The following is an 18,884-nucleotide window of genomic DNA, read 5'->3' as shown; positions in this document are numbered from 1 at the left end:
CCCGGCTCGCGACGTCGAAGGCTGCAGAGGCAAAGAACAGGAGTTCTGAAAGTCTCTGAGCAGGACTGAGTGGGGGTCGCTGCAGGCCCGTGGGAACCTGGGAAGGCCGAGAGAAGGGTCCTGCCCAGGCAGTTCCCCAGCGTTGCCCGGTGGGCTTTTGTAGACCTCTTTACAGGGCTGCATGACACTGTGATAACAACTCATGTTTATGGAGTTCCATGCGTATTTAATCCTCACGACAGTACTATGAAGTTAAGTACTGGCATTGCCCCCATATTATAGTTGTGGAAACAGATTCCTAGGGCTGCAGAGTTGAGATATGAACCAAGGCAGCATTAGCGACTTTACTGTGTGATGATATCAATACTAGCCTCTTGATAACTCTCTGTGGACCATCCCTGTAAAGGGGTGAGAATGTACGTATAGGCCTCGGTTTCCACACCTGTAAAATGAGAGTATTGATTCAGCTACCTGCAGTGCGAGTCACCTTGGATTGTGATGAGATCCCCATGGACTATAAAAATGCTTTGGAAAGTTTGTCAATGAATAGCCTTCATTGAATCCTCATGCAATTTAAAAGTAAAAGTATCAAAACAGACAATTTTCATTTAGTCTCTGTTGAAGACATTACAAATAGTTTTCAAAACACAATTTTTAAAGGAAATAAGAAAAGCCATATTTTTAGCTATGCACAAATTCCATTTATGTGCACTTACCAATTCAGTGATATACTAGCAGTAGATAATAGATATCAATTAGACTTTAGAATCTGGAAGGAACTTTATAGATAATTTACTTCAATTTCCTCTCAATCTACAGATGGGCAAAGTGACTTCCCTAAAATTACTTAGAAAACTAGCAGCCTAGGACTAGAACCCAATTTTGTTAATCTCTATAGGGCATCTGACACTGCTTCCTCTCACTTTGGTTTCTGTGCTAATATACTTCCTTGTTTTAACTCATTCAGCAAATATTAATTGAGTCCCAATGATGTATCGGGCACTCTCCTAGGCACTGAGGATACAGCTGTGAACACGTGTACCCTCCTCTGCCCACAGGGAGGTTACAATCCACAGAGGAGACAGATGGTAAGTGATCATTGAAATGGCAATTAGTGCTGGTGGCTTGGAAGTGCCATTTACTGAGAGCAGAACATTTAGGAGGGGACACATTTAGGGAGGAAAATCATGAGTTTTAAGTTGGGATGTGTTAGGTTTGAGGTACCTAGGAGAGTTGCAAGGAAGAATGTTCAGTAGGTGGCTGTTGAAGCAGGTCTGGGGCTCAGCAGAAGAGTCTGAGTTGGAAGAGAGCCTTGGGAATGAGTGGCGTTTTAGAGCAGATGAAGTCATAAAGAGGTTCAGGGAAAAGACAATATGGCCTAAGACCAAGCCGTGAGGAACTCCAACATTAGAGGTCAGGCAGAGGAGAACAAGCTGCCAAAGGAGAAGGCAGGGAGCTAAGAAGAAAGTCAGGGGAATGTGGAGTTCTGGAACCCAAAAGAAAAGAGCGTTCCAAGAAGGGAATTCAACTGTGTTGAATGTTGCAGAGATGAAGCAAGACTGGACTGGGAAGTATGCACAGCATTGGATCACGTGGAGGCTACTGGCAGATGCTCTGCTTGCAGTGGGCTGGGGGTGAGTGAGAAATGAGGCAGTGGAGACAACCAAGTGGCCAAGGCTTTGGGAATCTTGGCTTGGAGGGGGTGTAGAAAGGTGGGGTAACAGGGGAGGAGAATGTGGAGTCAAGATATTTGTGTTTTGATGGGAGCTACTGGCGCTTTTTTCTTTTTTTTTTCCTGAGGAAGATGTGCCCTGAGCTAATATCTGTGCCAGTCTTTCTCTATTTTGTATGTGGGTTGCCGCCAACAAATGGTGTAGGTCCATGCCCAGGAACCAAATCCCCTGCCACTGAAGTGGAGCATGCCGAGCTTAACCACTAGGCCACAGAGCTGGCCCCTACTGGTGCTTGTTTAGATGATAATGGAAAGGAGAGCAGGGAGAGAGAGGTGAAGGATGCAGACGGGTAGGAAATGACCAGTGGATGACCAGTTTCTCTGAGAAGGCAGAAGCCCTGGAGCACATGTGGAGAACCTGGCTCTGACAGGTCATAGGACACTTCCTCCTTCCTCTGACTGTTCTTTTTCAGCCTCTCCTTGGCCTTCTCCTCCTCCACAGGGCGCTCTGTAAACATTGTTTTTCCCAGGATCCCAACTTCAGCCTCCTCTTCTCACTCTCCATGTTGTTCACTGGTGACATCATCCATTACTCTGACTTTACCCCTTAATTGCCATAACTCTCAAATCTCTATCTCTAGCCCAGATGTCTCTCCCCATGTGCAGACTTGGTGATTGTCCAACTGCAGACTGAATATCTCCATCTGGATGCTCATGGACAGTGGTGTACTGGAGTCAGCTGGTGCCAGCTCAGACTAGCTCACAAGAGCCCATTGTATACCTCTCTTCCCAACTCCTTGTTCAATGAAGTCATGTTGATAGTAGTAACTTGTAATTGACATGGTAGGAGTATTTACACCATGGAAATCAGCAAATACTTCAGATCAGGGCTCCATCTCCTCAAAGAGCTGGTTGTTAAAATATTTACTACACACCACTGTTCACAGACGTCTTACACTCAACATATTCAAAACTAAATTAATCCTATTCGACCTCACCCTACCCTGCCCAACCCTACCCCTTCTCTGAATCTCTTGGCCCAGTTAACAGCATCCACCATCCAATCAGGAGCTTCTCACTCCCTCATTCCCCATATCCAAAGGATAGTCAACTAGTTAGGGTGTAGTCAAAACTGCTATAACAAAGAGTCCCAAAAATTCAGTGGCTTAAGCGACAACCCCAAAATAGATCCTCCAGGACTGTGGGGGCATCTCTGCCATCCTCAACATGTAGCTTCCATCTCTGTGTCCAAAGTTGCCCAGGAAGCTCCCACTATTGTATCTGAATGCCATCTATTGGGAAGGGGAGGGGGGTGGGAGGAAGCACACGTTCTTTCCTATTGAAGGACACCACTAACTTCTACTTAGAATTTGGCCAGATGCAAGGAAGGCTGGGAAATGTAGTCTGTAGCCATATACCCAGCTAAAGCATTTTTAATAAAGAAAGATGGAAGATGGCTATTGATGTGAGGCTAGCAGTCTATGTCATTGGTGGATGCATCTTGTCAGTGCTCCCTCTGGAATTTTGCTTAAATCCATCCCTTCAACTGTCTGCCGACTACTGTTACCTTAGTTCTTGCCTATTTCCTGGCCTTTACAATAGTCCCTCCCTAATCAACCTACCATATAGCTGTCAGAGATATCTTTCTAAAATGCAAATTGGATCATATACCTTAGCTGTTAAAAGCCATGCAGTATTTCCCTATTGATTCCAAGAGAAGGGCCAAACTTCTTTGCATGGCACACAGGCTGGGTCTTGTCTCCTCTACTCAGAATACCTCCCATCCCCACGCCAACTCTACTTCCTTGTCAGCCAGGAAAATTCAGGTCATTTTCTCAGGCTTAGTTTAAATATTGCCTCCCTGGCCACACTCTTGTTGCTGCCCCACTGCAATGCTGGCTCCCTTCCGATTGCAGCCCTTACTGGACTGTTCATTTCTGGGCACTTGCCACCTGCGCTAGGGGGTCCCTATGAAGCCAAGACACCTCTGTGTCTGGCAGAGGCTCTGGAGAGGTAAGAGCTCACCAAGCAATGAACAGACCCTCACAAGATGCCAAATCATTTCCAAGGTGCGGGGTCTGAGGGTCCTGACTTACCACCTTTGACGTCATTACCAGGTGCTCAGCCAACTGAATGTGGGCCTAGAATGTGAGAACCTCCAGATGATTTTATTGAGTTAATTGTTTAATCATCCATCTTCCAGGAGAGACATTACACTCCATGCGAAGTTATATGAGCCGTTCTATTCCCAGTGCCTATCAGGGACCTAGAGAACATCTATGAAATGAATAGAAGCATGGCAACATTTTCCCCAGATCAGTACTTTTCACATGCCACAGTTCAAATCTCAGCTCTATCACTTACCAGCTGAGTGACCTTGGGCAAATTACTGAACCTCTCCATGCCTCTGTTTCCCCTGCAAAATGGGGATAATAATCGAGTCATTATGAGGACTAAATTACTTAATATTTGTAAAGCATTTATAACAGTGCCTGGCAGAGTAGATGCTTTGTGTTTGCTAAATAAAAATAGGGTTTACGCATGAACAAGTTAGTCTTTGATGACTTTTCCAGTCTCATCTCCCCCTGATATTGGTCTCTGTCACCAGCTCATAGCCAACTGTCCTTCTAGACTGAGCTCCTAACTATTTCGACATATGCCAGAAATGTTCACGTCTCTAGGTCTTTGCACATGCTCTTCTCTGTGTGGAAGACCTTCCCCACCTTGTTCACCAGTGAGCCCTTATTCATCCTTCACAATTCAGTTTGAACTTCACTGCTAGAAGCCTCCCTGGACTCTCGGAGACAGGTAGCCCCTCCCTCCTCTGGGCCTCCATTTCACCCCACTTTTGTGCACGTCTGAGCACCCCACTGCACCAAAATTCCTTGAGAGCAAGGATATCTCTTATGACCTCAGTATTCCTATGCCTCTCGCAATGCCTGGCACACTGTACGCATAAAAGATGTTTGTTGAATCAATGAATGGACGAACGAAGTATATTAATAACCTTCACCTTAGGCACTTCCATAATACAATAGACTATCATGTCAGATCCCATGACAAATAAAAACGGGCCAGAGTTGACTGGGAGGTTCTATAGTCAGCCTACATGAGAGGAAAATCCACTTCTCATTACCAAGTAGGCTACAGATTTCTAATTTATGAATAATAATATGATAGCCTCAAAAACTCCCCAGGGACATTCTTAGGACTCAGTGTTTACTGGATGGTCCTGGGTGCCCAGCTGTTAGCCAGGGACTTGATTCTGGCATCAGATGGAGTCCTCATCACCGGCCATCTTACAGATGGGGACAGTGAAGCTTGGAGAGGAACACAGAGGTGTTATGAACAAGGTCATCTCTCAACTGGCTGAGAAGAGATGTGAGTTCGAGTCCCGGCTCTGCCCCAGTGGGCTGTGTGACCCAAGACAGGGCCTGGCTTCTATCTGGGGAAACCCCTGTAAAACCCAGAGTTTGGATCCATGATCAGTAAGGTTTCTCCCAACGGAGGCAGTTTCTGAATCTGAGATCCTGAGTAGGGTGGGGGAGGGGGTAGAGGTAGTGGGAATTGACAAGATGAACTTACAGGGGAAGGGAAGCAACGTCATTGTCAACAAAAGGAGAGTTGCAGGCCATGAATAGAATCACTTTCCTCTCCTCCAGTGTTCCCTTAATCCTCACCTCCGCATTTGGAAAGATGAAGAAATGCAGGCACTGGGAGGTTAAAGGGCTCATCCAATTCATGCAGGCCTCAATTTATAGGGAGGCCAATGACTGACCTAGGGTCACTCAGGACTATTGCAATTTCCTGGCTCCTTAGTCAGCTCTGTCCCCTACAGCTCACCCCTCCCCCTGAAGCCTGGACTCCTCCAGTCTGGGGAGCCAGGCTGGACTTGGAACCAACCCTGGGCATGTGAAATGCCACTGTTGCCAGTGGGTAACTGATGAGCCAGCTCAAACCATCTGTCCTTTGGCTGGGGACAGGTGGAGTCTCTTCAAGAGTGGGCATCTGGTGAGCAGAGAACCTTCAGGGGCATGCAGCCATCATACAGTACCCTCTTCCTCTGCCATCTCTGGTCTTTTTTTTTTTTTTTTTGTGAGGAAGATCACCCCTGAGCTAACATCCATGCCAATCCACCTCTTTTTGCCGAGGAAGACTGGCCCTGAACTAACATCTGTGCCCATCTTCCTCCACTTTATGTGGGACGCAGCCTCAGCATGGCTGGACAAGCAGTGTGTCGGTGCACGCCCGGGATCCGAACCTGGGTCGCCAACAGTGGAGTGTGCGCACTTAACCTCTATGCCACGGGGCTGGCCTGCCATCTCTGGTCTTAATGCTCCCTCTACCCATAAACAAGTAGGTAGGAGAGCCCTCAACACACATGTATTCACATGCACACATATATACACATACATAAATACATATGCACATGCACACATATACCAACACACAAACCATATATACAGGCACACACCTACACACATGCTCACATATTAGAGTCTCTCAGCTAAGCCAGGCTGTCAGAGCTGCTCCTTCACCTTCACTGTCAAAACTGCTGTGGAGGTGTGGTCATGCCAGGAGCCTAGGAGAACTGAGGAGCCAACTAGTGGAAAACATACTTGCTTGATAAATGCCTCCTGAGGAGAACAGATGAAGAGAGAGGGAAAGAGAAAGGAAGCTAAAGCTGGGTTACCTGAGCGCCCATGTGTGAATGTGTGTACACGTGTGTATGTATAAGGCCCAGGCACGAGGGGACCAGCGAGGAAAAGAGGGCCCCTCAGAAAGACAAGGGTGGAATGAAACAGGGAGAAGATGGAGACACACCTTCTCCCGCACCTCTCTCTTTCTTTCTTCCCTTCCCTCCCTCTCCAGGTGATATCATTCAGGCCTGGGTATGGCAAACCATACTCAGGAGCCTGAGAATGGATGACTCTCTGGGACTATAGCGCCCTGTCCTAGACCCCATTTAAAAAAGCGAGGAGCAGGGGTCCCCATCAGTCACCCTGCGGAGTCCCGGTTTCCGGATGGACAAGGTTTCCATTTCTTTCATATGCCTTCTCTCTACCCTGCCTATCCCTAGGGGCCGGTCTGGATGTCCTTGCCATCCTCCACCTAGTTCCTTCCTGGCTGCCTAATGTTGAGGTGTCTGCACCTTTAAAGCAGCGGCCCCCGGCCGGGTTATTGTCTCGCCTCGCAGCCAATCGGCGGCGCCGTTGGGGGCAGTGGATCCGGCCTCCCGATTGGCCGCCTGGTGCCCCGCCCCGCCCGCGATCCTGGGAGCTGTCCGGCCTCCTCGGTGCTGATCCCGCCGCCGCCCACGGGCCGCGAGCAGCGCTGAAAGGGCACTATGAGCGGGGGCGTCTATGGCGGAGGTGAGCGAGCCTCGGGCTTCAGGCTCCCCAGCCTGGCGCAGCCTTGCCCGCAGCCCCGCGCCCCGAACCCGCGCGACCCAAGCTCTGGGCACCCGGGGCCTGTCACCTCGGCGCTCGAGCGGGTCCAGCCCGGGGTTTGGGTCCTGCGCCACTCCTACCTTCAACCCTCACGGGACGCTCTCGCGCACTGGACCCACCCTTTCCGCCATTCAACCCACCTCCTCCTGGTCCCCGGCCCCTTCCTTCCCAGCAAGGAGAGTGGCCTGAACAAGGCCACTGGGCAAGAAGGGACTCTGGAGGTTTGACCCCCACTCCCAGGACCCGGACTCCAGGCCGAGCTCCCACCTGCCCCGGCCGGCGTTGAAGGTGGCGAGACTGTAGCTCTGCCCTGACCTCCTCTCCGGACTATCCACGGGGGAGAGATTTGGGGAGAGATCCCCCTTACACGCCTGTCTCCCCGCACAGATGAGGTGGGGGCGCTGGTCTTTGACATTGGCTCCTTCTCAGTCCGCGCTGGGTACGCTGGGGAGGACTGCCCCAAGGTGAGCCTTCAAGCCCCCTCCCCAAATCCTAGGGGCTCTGGACTCCCCTCCAGGCTTTCCCGTGGCCCAGGCCTCTCAATGCACAGCGAAAAGCTCTGCTGAGCGGGAATGTGGGAGTAAACCCAGGGGCGGGCTGAGGGCCTTGCCGTGGGCCTGGACAGGGGCAAGAGGTTGATCCCTTTCCCTTACCATCCCCCCTTCCAGGCTGACTTCCCCACCACGGTGGGGCTGCTGGCCGCGGAGGAGGGGGGTGGGCTGGAACTGGAGGGGGAGAAAGAGAAGAAAGGGAAGATCTTTCACATCGACACCAACGCCCTGCACGTGCCTCGGGATGGAGCGGAGGTCATGTCGCCTCTCAAGAATGGCATGAGTAAGGGATCTTTACTCACCATCTCCTGACATAGACCTGGAGCACCCCACATCCACCCCAAGAGTCTTCCTTGCAGCTGCCCAAGTCCCGGGGATCCCCTCACTGCTTCCCACAGCCACCTGGTTCCCAACCCAGAAACCCCACCAGATTCCTGGGAAAGAGGGATTTCTGTTGGAGCTGGGTCTCCCTTCCCCTCCCCTGAACTTGGCCTCCCTCCTCCCTTTCTTTCCTGTCCCGGAACCCCTGCCTGCCCATCTTCATCTCTCCACACTGGTCTCCTGGCCCCAGTCGAGGACTGGGAGTGCTTCCGTGCCATCCTGGACCACACCTACAGCAAACATGTCAAATCTGAGCCAAACCTGCACCCAGTGCTCATGTCTGAGGCCCCGGTAAGTGTCTCATCATCTCATCCAGCCTCTAGTCCAGCCCTGAGCCCAGCATCTCCTTTCCACCCTTCACCTTGCCCCTCAAGCCACTGCTATCAATCACTCCACTTGGCTTTTCAGACTTTCCTTCCAACTCCATCATCTTCAACTACTTTCCTTCCTCCCTGTTTTAGTCTCCATGTTTCCCTCTCTCCTCCCACTATATCTACTCCCCCATCCTCCAGTCGGCCTTATCCACTGCCCTTTTTTCCTCCCAAAGTCCCTTTTTGACCTTTTAACTTAAAATTTTTGTCAATATTATATGTGCACATAAAAAATCAATTTGCTTTATAAAGTATGTTAAGAAAAAAACTACCATTCTTACCCTCCTCCTTCCATTTCCGCTTTTCCAGAGGCAACTGCTTTTCTCTCTTTTAGCTAATTTTTTTGGTCATATCTTTCATATCTCTGAATATCACACTCCAATAGCTGCTTGTTGATTTTTTAGTTTTAGGCATTATCTGTGGATTTCCCCCTTGGAAGGTGAACATTTAGCTCTCTTTCCTCCCCCAGTCCCACACACATATTTCTCATTCCCCATCTTTAAGTACAGTTGTATTTTAGGGTTTGTTTAAGACCAATATTTGTTATTTACACTCTTTTGATTATGTATGCTAATCAGGGCTGAGGCGGGCAATAAACAATGGCTACTTTTCCTTTCTTATGCAGCTTTTTGTTTTTCCTAGAACTGAAAATTGTCTTGGTTTTTATTTTGCATAGTTTTCTATCTACTTAAAAATGTGACTCTAAATTATTCATTCATCGGTTATCTATATCTTTTCTCAAGACATTAATTCCTTTAGGAATTTTATCAATTTCATCATCTTGAGGAAATCTCTCCAGGAGCCCATTGATCTGCTCCGTTTTGGACTAGTTGCCTTCTGTGCGGAGGACATAGTTATCATCTGACATCTCCCTTCACTGTCATTTTAGGGAATTCCTTTGCCTCTCTCCTGTGTTAGAAGTCCTGTTTCCTGTATCTCATGACTCCCTTTCTTGAGTTACTACCTTGCTTTCATGGAGTACATCCTTCAGTAACTGCCTTAGAAAGGTCTTGGGAAGTAAGATTTTTGAGACCTTGCATGTCTAACCTTAGATTGATACCTTAGCTGAGTATAACACTCCAGGTTGGAAATCATTTTTCTTCGGAATCTTGAAGGTGCTTCTCCACTGTCTTCCAGCATCTATTGTTGCCATCAAGAAGGCTGAAACCATATAATTCCTGATCCTTTGATGTAATTTTTTCTCTTCCTGAAAGTTTATAGAATTTTCACTGTGTCCTCAGTGTTGTATAATTTCACAATATTATATTGGTTTATTTTTATCCATTGCTCTAGACACTTAGTATGTCACTTCAATCTGGAAACCTAGTCTTTAAGTCAGTGAAAAAAATTTAATTGCTTATTTGATGATTTATTTATCTTGATTTTCTCTGTTCTCTTTTTTGCCAAACCCTCTTATTTGGATTTTGCACCTCCTGAACTGTCCCCTAATTTTATTATCTTTTCTCTTTATGTTTTCTGTCTCTTTATCTTTCCTCTAATTTTCAAGGTATTCCCTCAACTTTATTTTTCAACTCTTCTATTAAGTTTTTCATTTCTGCTCTTGTGTTTTTATTTTCCAAGAGCTCTTTTTTTTGTTCCGTGAATGTTACTTTTTAGAACATCCTATTCTTATTTCATGCGTGCAGTATCATCTGTTATCTCACTAGGGGTATTACTAAGTTTGTTTTTGGAAGTTTTCATCTCCCCGTATAATTTCAGTTCTTCCCAGTTGCTTTTGTCTGCCCTTTTTTTGGAGTCTATATCTCATTTTAGAGGTTTTTCTCAGATTTCTGCAAGTCCTTGATTGTCTGCTTATGTTTAAGAGTGGGGGACCAGCTTTTTAAAGCTGATTGGAAGCTGTGTGGGCCAGGGGACCAGTTGACTGCCATCTTTGCTATAGGATGATCTGACTGGGATGTTTTTTGGGCAGCCTCTGATAATTGGCATCTTTATATCTTTGATGTAACCCACAGGGAAGACTTCCACCCTGAAGACAGGCCTGGCTGCCCCTTTTCTGGGAGCCATGTGAGGGAATAGGGCTGATGTTCTCAGCACTCAATATGCATGGCATCACTTAATTCCCCTGTTTTAAGTATAATGTCCTCACTCCCAAATGTGTCAAGTGTCCCACCAGTTCAGAGACTCTCAGTCTTACTCTCTCCACAGAATAAACTTCCAGTCTTCTGCTGGAGTTGGGGTGGGCATTAGGCCAGTGACATGGAGTTGGGGAGAGAGTTTGGAGATCTGTTATTTGAATAGCTTTAAACAATCTTATTTTAGCTTTTCCTTTACCTCCACTTCCAGAAGTACCTGAAACTACCAATTCCTGATCCCTGTGAGGATTCTGCAATTTAACACAGGTTGTTCCTGACGTTTTCCACTACCAGCTTAGGAATCAGCATTCTTGAATCCGTTAAGTCACTTGGCACTCATGTATCTGATTTCCAACCTTCAAAAATTTGTTGCTGTCTTCTCCTTTCTTATTATTCCCAACCCTTGAGGGTATATGTCTCTCTCTCTTTAGGTAAAATTCATATAACATAAAGTTAACCTTTTTAAAGTTAACAATTCAGTGGCATTTAATACATTCACAGTGTTGTGCAACCATCACCTCTATCTGCTTCCAAAACATTTTCATCACTCCCAAAGAAAATCCATTTTCATTAAGTCGTTTCTCTCCACTCCCCCTGCCCCTAGCCCTTGGCAACCATCAATCTGCTTTCTGTCTCTGTGGATATATCTATTCTAGATCTTTCATATAAATGATATCATGTGATATGTGACTTTTTGTGTCTGTATTCTTTCACTTAGCACAATGTTTTCAAGATTGATCCATGTCGTAGCATTTATCATTACTTTATTCTTTATTATGACTAATATTCCATTGAATGGATGTACCACAATTTGTTTTTCCATTCATTAATTGATGAACTTTTGGATTGTCTCCACGTTTGGCTATTGTGGATAGTGCTTCTATGAGCAGTTGTGTACAAGGACTTGTTTTGGTACCTGTTTTCAATTCTTTTGGGTATGTAACTAGGAGTGGAGTTGCCAGGTCATATGGTAATTCTATGTTTAACTTTTTGAGGAACTGCCAACTGTTTTCCTCAGTGGCTGGACCATTTAACTTTCCCACCAGCAATGTACAAGTGTTTCAATTTCTCCACATCCTTTCCAACACTTCTTATTTTCTATTTTGTGTGTGTGTGTGTGTGTTTTAAATTATTATCACCATCCTAATGGGTATGAAGTGGTATCTCATTGTGCTTTTGATTTGCATTTCCCTAATGGCCAACAATGTTCATCTTTTCCTGTGCTGGTTGGCTTTTGTGGGTTTATGTCTTTTTAAAATACCCCTTTATTATAGTTTTGCTGGGATCTTGGAAGGGAATAAAATTAGATGTTTGTGTTCAATTCACCATTTTTACCCAGAAATCCTCTTCCCCAGCTTTCTTGCCTGAGATGATTAGAATGGGGAAGAGGGATGTGCTGGGGGCTGGGAGGAGCCTGAAGTGTGTATTGTACAATAAGGAGCACTGGGCCAGGAGTCAAGACTCTAGACCCAGTTCTACCAAGAGTTTTCTGTATGATACTTGGGCAAGTCACTATCCCTGTCTGAGCTTTGTTTTCTTCAGCTGAGTTTGATCTTTAAAATTCTTTATAGTTCTCACATTCTAAAGGTCTATGTGAGTCAAAGGGCCTGACCTCTGTCCTCCGTCCAAGTTGTGTGTGTGTGTGTGTGTGTACCTGGGTCTGTGCCTCTCCCTTCCTGAATCCGCCCCTCCTGCACTTTCTCCCCAGTGGAACACACGGGCCAAGCGGGAGAAGCTGACAGAGCTGATGTTCGAGCAGTACAACATTCCTGCCTTCTTCTTGTGCAAGACGGCGGTGCTCACTGCGTATCCTCTGGGTTGAACTGCTCTGCCTGGGTGGAGGGCCAAGGTGGGGTGTGTTGTGCGCTGAGCTGGGAGCGGGCCTGATTCAGTGGAGATCAGTGTCCTGGATGGGCAGACACCTCCTGAGTCCCTGGGGCAAACGGCCCCGGTGGGCTAAGTGCCTTAGACCCCAGAGTGGTCAGATCATCGGCCCTTTCTCATTCCTTGGATCAGGCTGAGAAGAGAGAGAGAGTTGGGCCAAGTAGACAGCAGGGGCTGGGGCTGGAGAGAAGAGGGAGGGGTATATGACACTGAGGAGTTCCCTTCCCAAACAGCCGATAAGCATTTATGTTTTTAAGGATCTGCCTTGCATTGAACCTTGTGTTAGGCACTGGGGTGATATGGCCTCTAATTTCAGGGATCCCATAAGACATAGAACCAAGATTCAAGAGAGACTAGGAGCTCAGAAGGAAGGAATAGAGGAAGAAGTTGTGATTCAGACAGGGGTCCCAGGAACCTTTCTCCAGCAGATGGGTCACATACTAGAAGGAGAGATTTGTAGACTGGGAATGGGCTGGACCCCAGGAGATCAGAGAGTGATCAGGCCATGCCTGGGTCCCAGCCCCCTCGTTTGCTGCTGTTGTCTCTTTGACCTACCCATCCCACGCCAGCTTTGCAAACGGACGTTCCACGGGCCTGGTGCTGGACAGCGGGGCCACCCACACCACGGCCATTCCAGTGCATGATGGCTACGTCCTGCAGCAAGGTGGGGCCTCAGCAGGGGTCAGGGGTGCCTTGGGGAACCAGGCCCTGACACCCCTTCCCTTCCAGGCATCGTCAAGTCACCCCTGGCAGGGGACTTCATCTCCATGCAGTGCCGGGAGCTCTTCCAGGAAATGGCCATTGACATCATCCCACCATACATGATCGCAGCCAAGGTGGGGCCTCTGAGGAGTCCTGGGCACTCACCGTGTGACTGTTGACCCACTGACCCATCAGATATCAGAGCGAGGAGCAACAGAGCCCCTGGAGGGCCCTGGGTCCAGTTCCTCAGTTTATAATCAAGGCATCAGAGATGCGGACAGGCTGAGGGACGTGGCTGAGATCACATGGCCAGCTGGTAGCAAGAAGTGTGAGGGCCACTGTGGTGGGCTGTGGGATCCAATAGACCCAGGTTCAAGGTCAGTCTCTACCATGTAAGAGCTGTGTGACCTAGAGCATAAGACTGGAGCTCCCAAGCCTCAGTTTCCTCTCCTGTAAAGTGGAATAACAGCACATAGGGCGGCCGTGAGTGTTAAGTGAGTTGCTGCATGCAAGGGTCCGCCCTGGACCCCCACATGGAACACGGCCCAGTAAAAGGCTGTTACCTTAAGGTTCTGGTCTCCCCATGTATTCCCCATGCCCTCAGCTTTCTCTAACTGGGGCCTTCCCGATCAGCTACATGTGTAGCATTCGTAGGGAAGGCACTCCCCATTCCCTTTCCTCCAACAAGGAAGGGGGAGAAACACCTTTTGTGGGTAACAGAGCAGAGAACCCGGTGCCTATTGGCACAGAGCCAGCGAGTGCTAGGAATGCAGGGGTGGTCAGGGTGGGTGGGCAAGTGTGGGTTGGGGAAGGCGCTCATGGTTTGTGCCCCTACAGGAGCCCGTACGGGAGGGTGCCCCCCCAAACTGGAAGAAGAAAGAGAAGCTACCCCAGGTTTCCAAGTCTTGGCACAACTACATGTGCAACGTGAGGCGCTGGAGAGGGTCCCCGGAAACACCCTGCCTCTCCCCAGCTCCTAGTCCCCCACTATGAGTAGAGGGGAAGAGAGAGAAGCCCTGCAGGTGGGGGGGGGCAGAGGAGGGAGCCCAGGCCCTCACACCACCCTGGGTTCTCAGGAGGTGATCCAGGACTTCCAGGCCTCCGTGCTGCAGGTCTCAGACTCTCCTTACGATGAGCAGTGAGTGGGGCCCACGGCTGGGGGAGTGGGAAAGAGGGCAGGCCTGAGACTCGGGGGGACCTCTGATCTTTTGTGAGTACCCCCAGACAGAGTCTTGCTCCTTCCTGGGCAGGGTGGCTGCACAAATGCCCACAGTGCACTATGAGATGCCCAATGGCTACAACACAGACTACGGCGCTGAGCGGCTCCGCATCCCTGAGGGCTTGTTTGATCCCTCCAATGTCAAGGTTGGGCTGGCTGGAGTCCCTGATGCCTGGGTGTGGGGGAGGCTGGGAAGGATCACAGGGGTCTGGGGTGAGGGAGCAGAGGGCCCAAAGCCCAGGTCACCTTTCTCCGCAGGGCCTGTCAGGGAACACCATGTTAGGTGTGGGCCACGTGGTGACCACCAGCATTGGCATGTGCGATATCGACATTCGCCCGGTGAGGCCTGAGCCTGTGGCTGGGCAAAAGGGCCCAGGAGTAGCGGGGAGACAGGGAGGGGCTGTTCCCTGCAGGCTCAGTCCTCCTCTCTGCTCGCAGGGCCTATATGGCAGTGTCATTGTCACCGGTGGGAACACGCTGCTCCAGGGCTTCACTGATAGGCTCAATCGAGAGCTTTCCCAGAAGACCCCACCGGTAGGAGCCAGCCCCCCAACCAGGGCCCTGGACTCTGGTCCCGGTGTAGCCCTTTGAGACTAAGTTCTTCCTCCTTCCCCAACGAGCATTCTGGCCACCAGAGCAGACCCCCTCCCCTGTGGCTTCCCAGTCTTCCCCATCCCCAGCCCTGTCCCTTCCCAGAACCCAGGTGTCTGCTTCCACCAGCCCCTCTTTCCCCCCAGAGCATGCGACTGAAGCTCATCGCCAGCAACAGCACCATGGAGCGCAAGTTCAGCCCCTGGATTGGGGGCTCCATCTTGGCCTCACTGGTGAGAGGGAAGGGACCTGGCCTAGCACTGACCATGGGAAAGGGGAAGACCCAGACGGCCCCACTGCCTTGCCTGCCTCCTTCTTGGTTCATTCAACAAACATTTATTTTTGAGAAAGGGCAGTCAGTGCTCCCAGAAGGGTGAATGCTCTGTCAGGACACAAATCAGGGAGCAGAAGGGACAGGAGGCTGGAGAGGTTGGTTGGGATGGGATTGTGGTGGCCTTGTGTGCCAAGAAGAGGCACCCACTGTACTCAGTTAGGACAGGGGAGACACTGAAGGTTTGGGGCAGGGCGATGTGACAGTCACATGCTTGTTTGGGAGACTGTGTCAGGCTTGAGTGTTTGGGGATTGGGGTGTGAGCCAGACTCCAGGGGACCTTGTGAAGAGGCTCTTTCTATCAGTCGGGATGGGGTGGCGAGCAAGGGGCAAATAGAGGGGAGGCAGGCAGGTTGGTTCTGGGGCAGGAGGTGGTGAGTTCAGTCTGGACCTGCTGCAGGGCAGAGGCAAGATGTTGAGCAGGGAGCTGGAGATGCAAACTGCATCTGGAGAGTGTCAGCCACACAGAGGGGACAGCAGGGCCATGACAGCACAAGGAGGATGTCCACTAGAGGAGGAGCCCCCAAGGAGACAGAAAGGGGGTCCGAAAGACAGGAGGCTGACAGTGCGAAGTTAGCTCAGTGCTGGGAGCATGTCAGCCACACCCAGTTATTGCGGGCCTCCTGTGCGCCTGAAGGGGAGACAGCCTGACGTAGTCCCTGCCTCCCTGAGCAGGGACAGTCTAGAGGCCAAGACCATTAAACAGGAAGTCACCACAAAGTGTGGGGGTGTTCTTTCAAGGGAGGACCTGATCTAGTTCAAGGGTCGTGAAGGGCATCTAAGGAGCAGTCAAGCTGAGATGGGAAGACTGAGTAAGAACTCAGGAGGCAAAGAGAGAGAGAGGGTGCCTGGACTACGGGGAGAGGCCAGCAAGGCCAAAGGCGATGGGCAGACGTGGTGGCTCTGTGTTTAGGAAGCTCACTGGGCTGCAGAGTGGAGAGTGGCTTGGAGAGGGCTGCTGTGGTCTCCACTGTGATGGGTTTGAGATGAGTGGATATCAGGGGTGGAACTGGGAGCTAGTCAGAGGTCCAACTGACAGAATGTGGGCACTGTTTGGATACAAGAGGGAAGAGGGGAGGGGTCCAGGATGAGGCCCAGGGTTCTAGCTTCAGGCAGCTCTGTCCAACAGGAACGTAATGGGAGCCACATGTGCTATTTTTAATTTTCTAGTAGACATATTTAAAAAGAATCCAAAGAATCAGGTGAAATTAAGTTTAAAGAATATATTTTATTTAATCCAGTATATACAAATATCATTTTAATGTGTGATCAATATAACAACGATTGAGATATTTTACATTCTTTTTTCTGGACTTAGTCTTCAATATCTGGTGTGTATTTGGATTAGCCTCATTTCAAGTGCTCAGTAGCCACAGGTGGCTAGTGGCTGTATTGGCAGCACTAGTGTAGAAGGTGAGAAAGACCACAGAAGCAGGTCTGGGGCAGACCTGAGGGAAGATGGTGACCTCAGTCGTGGACATGTTGAGTTTGAGGTCCTGAGGGATGCTCAGGAAGAGGTGTCTAAAGGACAGCTGAGTATTGGGTCTCATGCCTGGCTCCGAGGTCCACATGGGAAACGGGGCGGGGGGGGGGGGGCGGTTTAGCGCATGAGCAGAAGCCACTGGAGTGGATGAGCTGGTCCAGGAAGGCTTGTTCTGCGAGCCAAGGAGAGAAACAGGGACAGAACCAGGGACACAGGCAGTAACTTTCAGGCAGAGCCAGAGCAACCATCAGAGAAGGGACAGTCTGAGATGCCTAGTGCAGGAGACCCTCAAGGGGCAAGTTTTAACAGTTGGAGGGTGGGGAGCACAGAGTGAAGACAACTCCATCCAGATATTAGGCGGTGCCGGAATGGTGAGGGTGGAGGAAGGATTTTTCTTGGGAATGAGGAAGACTTGACAAGTTTGTGAGGCCTGATAGAGTAACAGGATACCTGGTGCAGGAGGACTGTGTGTGTGTGTGTGGCGGGGCGGGGTTGAGGTGCTAGTTGGCCTGCCTGGGGCTGTAAGCTCCCCACCCAGCTCGAGAACAGCGCCTGGCCTGGGGCAGACGGGTGCTCAATAAATACTCGTTGAATGAATGAATCGTGGACTGAACGATACGAAGGTGGATATTCACCCTCTGAATATGAAGGAGGAGACGGGAGGATGGGGCGGGGAGGTCGTTGCGGGAGAGATGTAGGACTAAGAGGCGGGAGAGGCCGGGAGGAGAGTTTCAAGGGGCTGAGCCTGCAGGGGTGGAATGTGGGGAGGCGCGTCCCCCCTTCCTCCAGGGCTGCCCTGACCCCTGACCGCCGATGTCGTCCCCCTACCCAGGGCACTTTCCAGCAGATGTGGATCTCCAAGCAGGAATATGAGGAGGGCGGGAAGCAGTGCGTGGAGCGGAAGTGCCCCTGAGGGCGCCCCCTCCCCACCCACAAGCCCGCCCGCAGCCGCGCGGGAGGGGACGCGAAGTGGGGGGAGAGGGTTTCCCCAGCCCGGCCTCCGCAAGCGCAGATCGAAGCCCCCAACCCCCCCTCGCCCCCTTCTCGTCCCCTCCCCTCTCGTCTTCTTAGATTGTGATGTTTCTGGGTTGAAAGGAGTAAAAATGTTTTAAGAAAAAAAAAGTTTGGCCTCCTTGGGGGTGGGGAGTAGGGCAGGGGTCTTGGGGGAGGCGAGGGGAGGGCCACACCTACATCCATTGGTGATTCCACGGTGGACGCCGGGGCAAGGTCTGCGGGTCGGGCCGAGCCCCAGGAGCCACGATGCCTCAGGGGTCAAAGGGGCCGCGATCCGGGGAGGATCACTCAGCAAGGACCCGGCAGAGCCGTGCGATCCGAGAGGAGGTGCTGGAGAGAGGATGCTGCGGCAGGGGCCGGGCGGAGCCGATGGGGGCCGGGCCTGGGCGGGGCCAGAGGAGGGCCCTGGGTTGGGCCGGATCTTGGGTCTCAAGAGAGGCAGGGCGTACGCACCCCGGGACCTGCAGCTCAGGTGAGCTGGAGCTACGCTGCTGTCTTCCTTCCCGGGGCTCTTGGCGGTGACAGGAATGGGGTGGGGACTGGGGCGCCCCAGCAGCTCAGAACTTCTCTCCCGACTTGGGTAGGAGTTGAGGTTTCCCAGGGGAGACCCTCAAGTCGGGGCCCCTGAGCCCTTCTATTCCAGAGCCACTTGTCTTTGGGTCCTCTGCGGGGCTTGGGGCCCTGCGCCCTCTGCCTGAAACTGTAGGTAAAACTCAGCCATTTGTGCCTGTGATGTGTTCTTAGGGTCCTCAGACCCCAAAGAGGTAGAAACCCCTTGTCGCCCAAGTCCTTTGGTCACCAAAGAGGCGCAGGTGCCCAGAGAGGACTATGATTTGTCCAAGGTCACCCAGCTGTGTCCACGCCTTGGCCAGGACTCTTCCCACCAATGCCCGGTGGGCCTTGACCCGCAGGTCCCTGACTCCAGGAGCCCCATCCTGGAGCCCTCGCTGGTCCTGCTTGACCATGTGCTCCTATCCAGGCCCCTCCCTCCCCAACAGCCAGCAGGAGCCTGAGACCCATCTTTCAGCCTGACTCCAATGAGACAGACATCCACATGGCCAGACCAAACCCCCAGGTCACACCACTGTGACACCTTCAGCTTAGGATCCCACTGGGGCAGGCATCTGAACAGGGAGAGCAGA

The 18,884-nt window shown here is 50.7% G+C and overlaps 1 protein-coding gene across 2 annotated transcripts; it reads left to right on the top strand.

The window, feature by feature from the left end:
• Positions 1–7,019: 7,019 nt before the first annotated feature.
• On the top strand, positions 7,020–17,820 carry ACTL6B (actin like 6B). Of its 2 annotated transcripts, none has more exons than XM_004442879.2 (14): positions 7,020–7,044; positions 7,510–7,586; positions 7,791–7,956; positions 8,245–8,345; positions 12,227–12,324; positions 12,972–13,066; positions 13,132–13,238; positions 13,942–14,031; positions 14,181–14,242; positions 14,355–14,469; positions 14,582–14,662; positions 14,762–14,857; positions 15,061–15,147; positions 17,561–17,820. In XM_004442879.2, the coding sequence occupies exons 1-14, from the start codon at positions 7,020–7,022 to the stop codon at positions 17,639–17,641; spliced, it is 1,281 nt and encodes a 426-aa protein (XP_004442936.1). In that variant the 3' UTR covers positions 17,642–17,820. The 2 variants fall into 2 exon arrangements, with proteins under 2 accessions (XP_004442936.1, XP_087305347.1); XM_087449221.1 differs by having other exon boundaries at positions 14,944–15,147.
• The last annotated feature ends 1,064 nt before the right edge of the window (positions 17,821–18,884 follow it).

The sequence above is a fragment of the Ceratotherium simum genome, chromosome 26 (assembly GCF_057802395.1).
Source record: "Ceratotherium simum simum isolate JZ-2026a chromosome 26, ASM5780239v1, whole genome shotgun sequence".
Classification (NCBI taxonomy): Eukaryota; Metazoa; Chordata; class Mammalia; order Perissodactyla; family Rhinocerotidae; genus Ceratotherium; species Ceratotherium simum.
Note: the sequence above shows the minus strand (reverse complement) of the source record. Positions and strands in the feature narration are given on the sequence as shown.

Coding starts and splice junctions, on each gene's coding strand:
- ACTL6B (XM_087449221.1), top strand. CDS start 7,020: ATGAGCGGGGGCGTCTATGGCGGAG. Junction 14,470..14,581: donor TTGATCCCTCCAATGTCAAG/GTTGGGCTGGCT, acceptor CTTTCTCCGCAG/GGCCTGTCAGGGAACACCAT. Junction 14,663..14,761: donor GCGATATCGACATTCGCCCG/GTGAGGCCTGAG, acceptor CTCTGCTCGCAG/GGCCTATATGGCAGTGTCAT.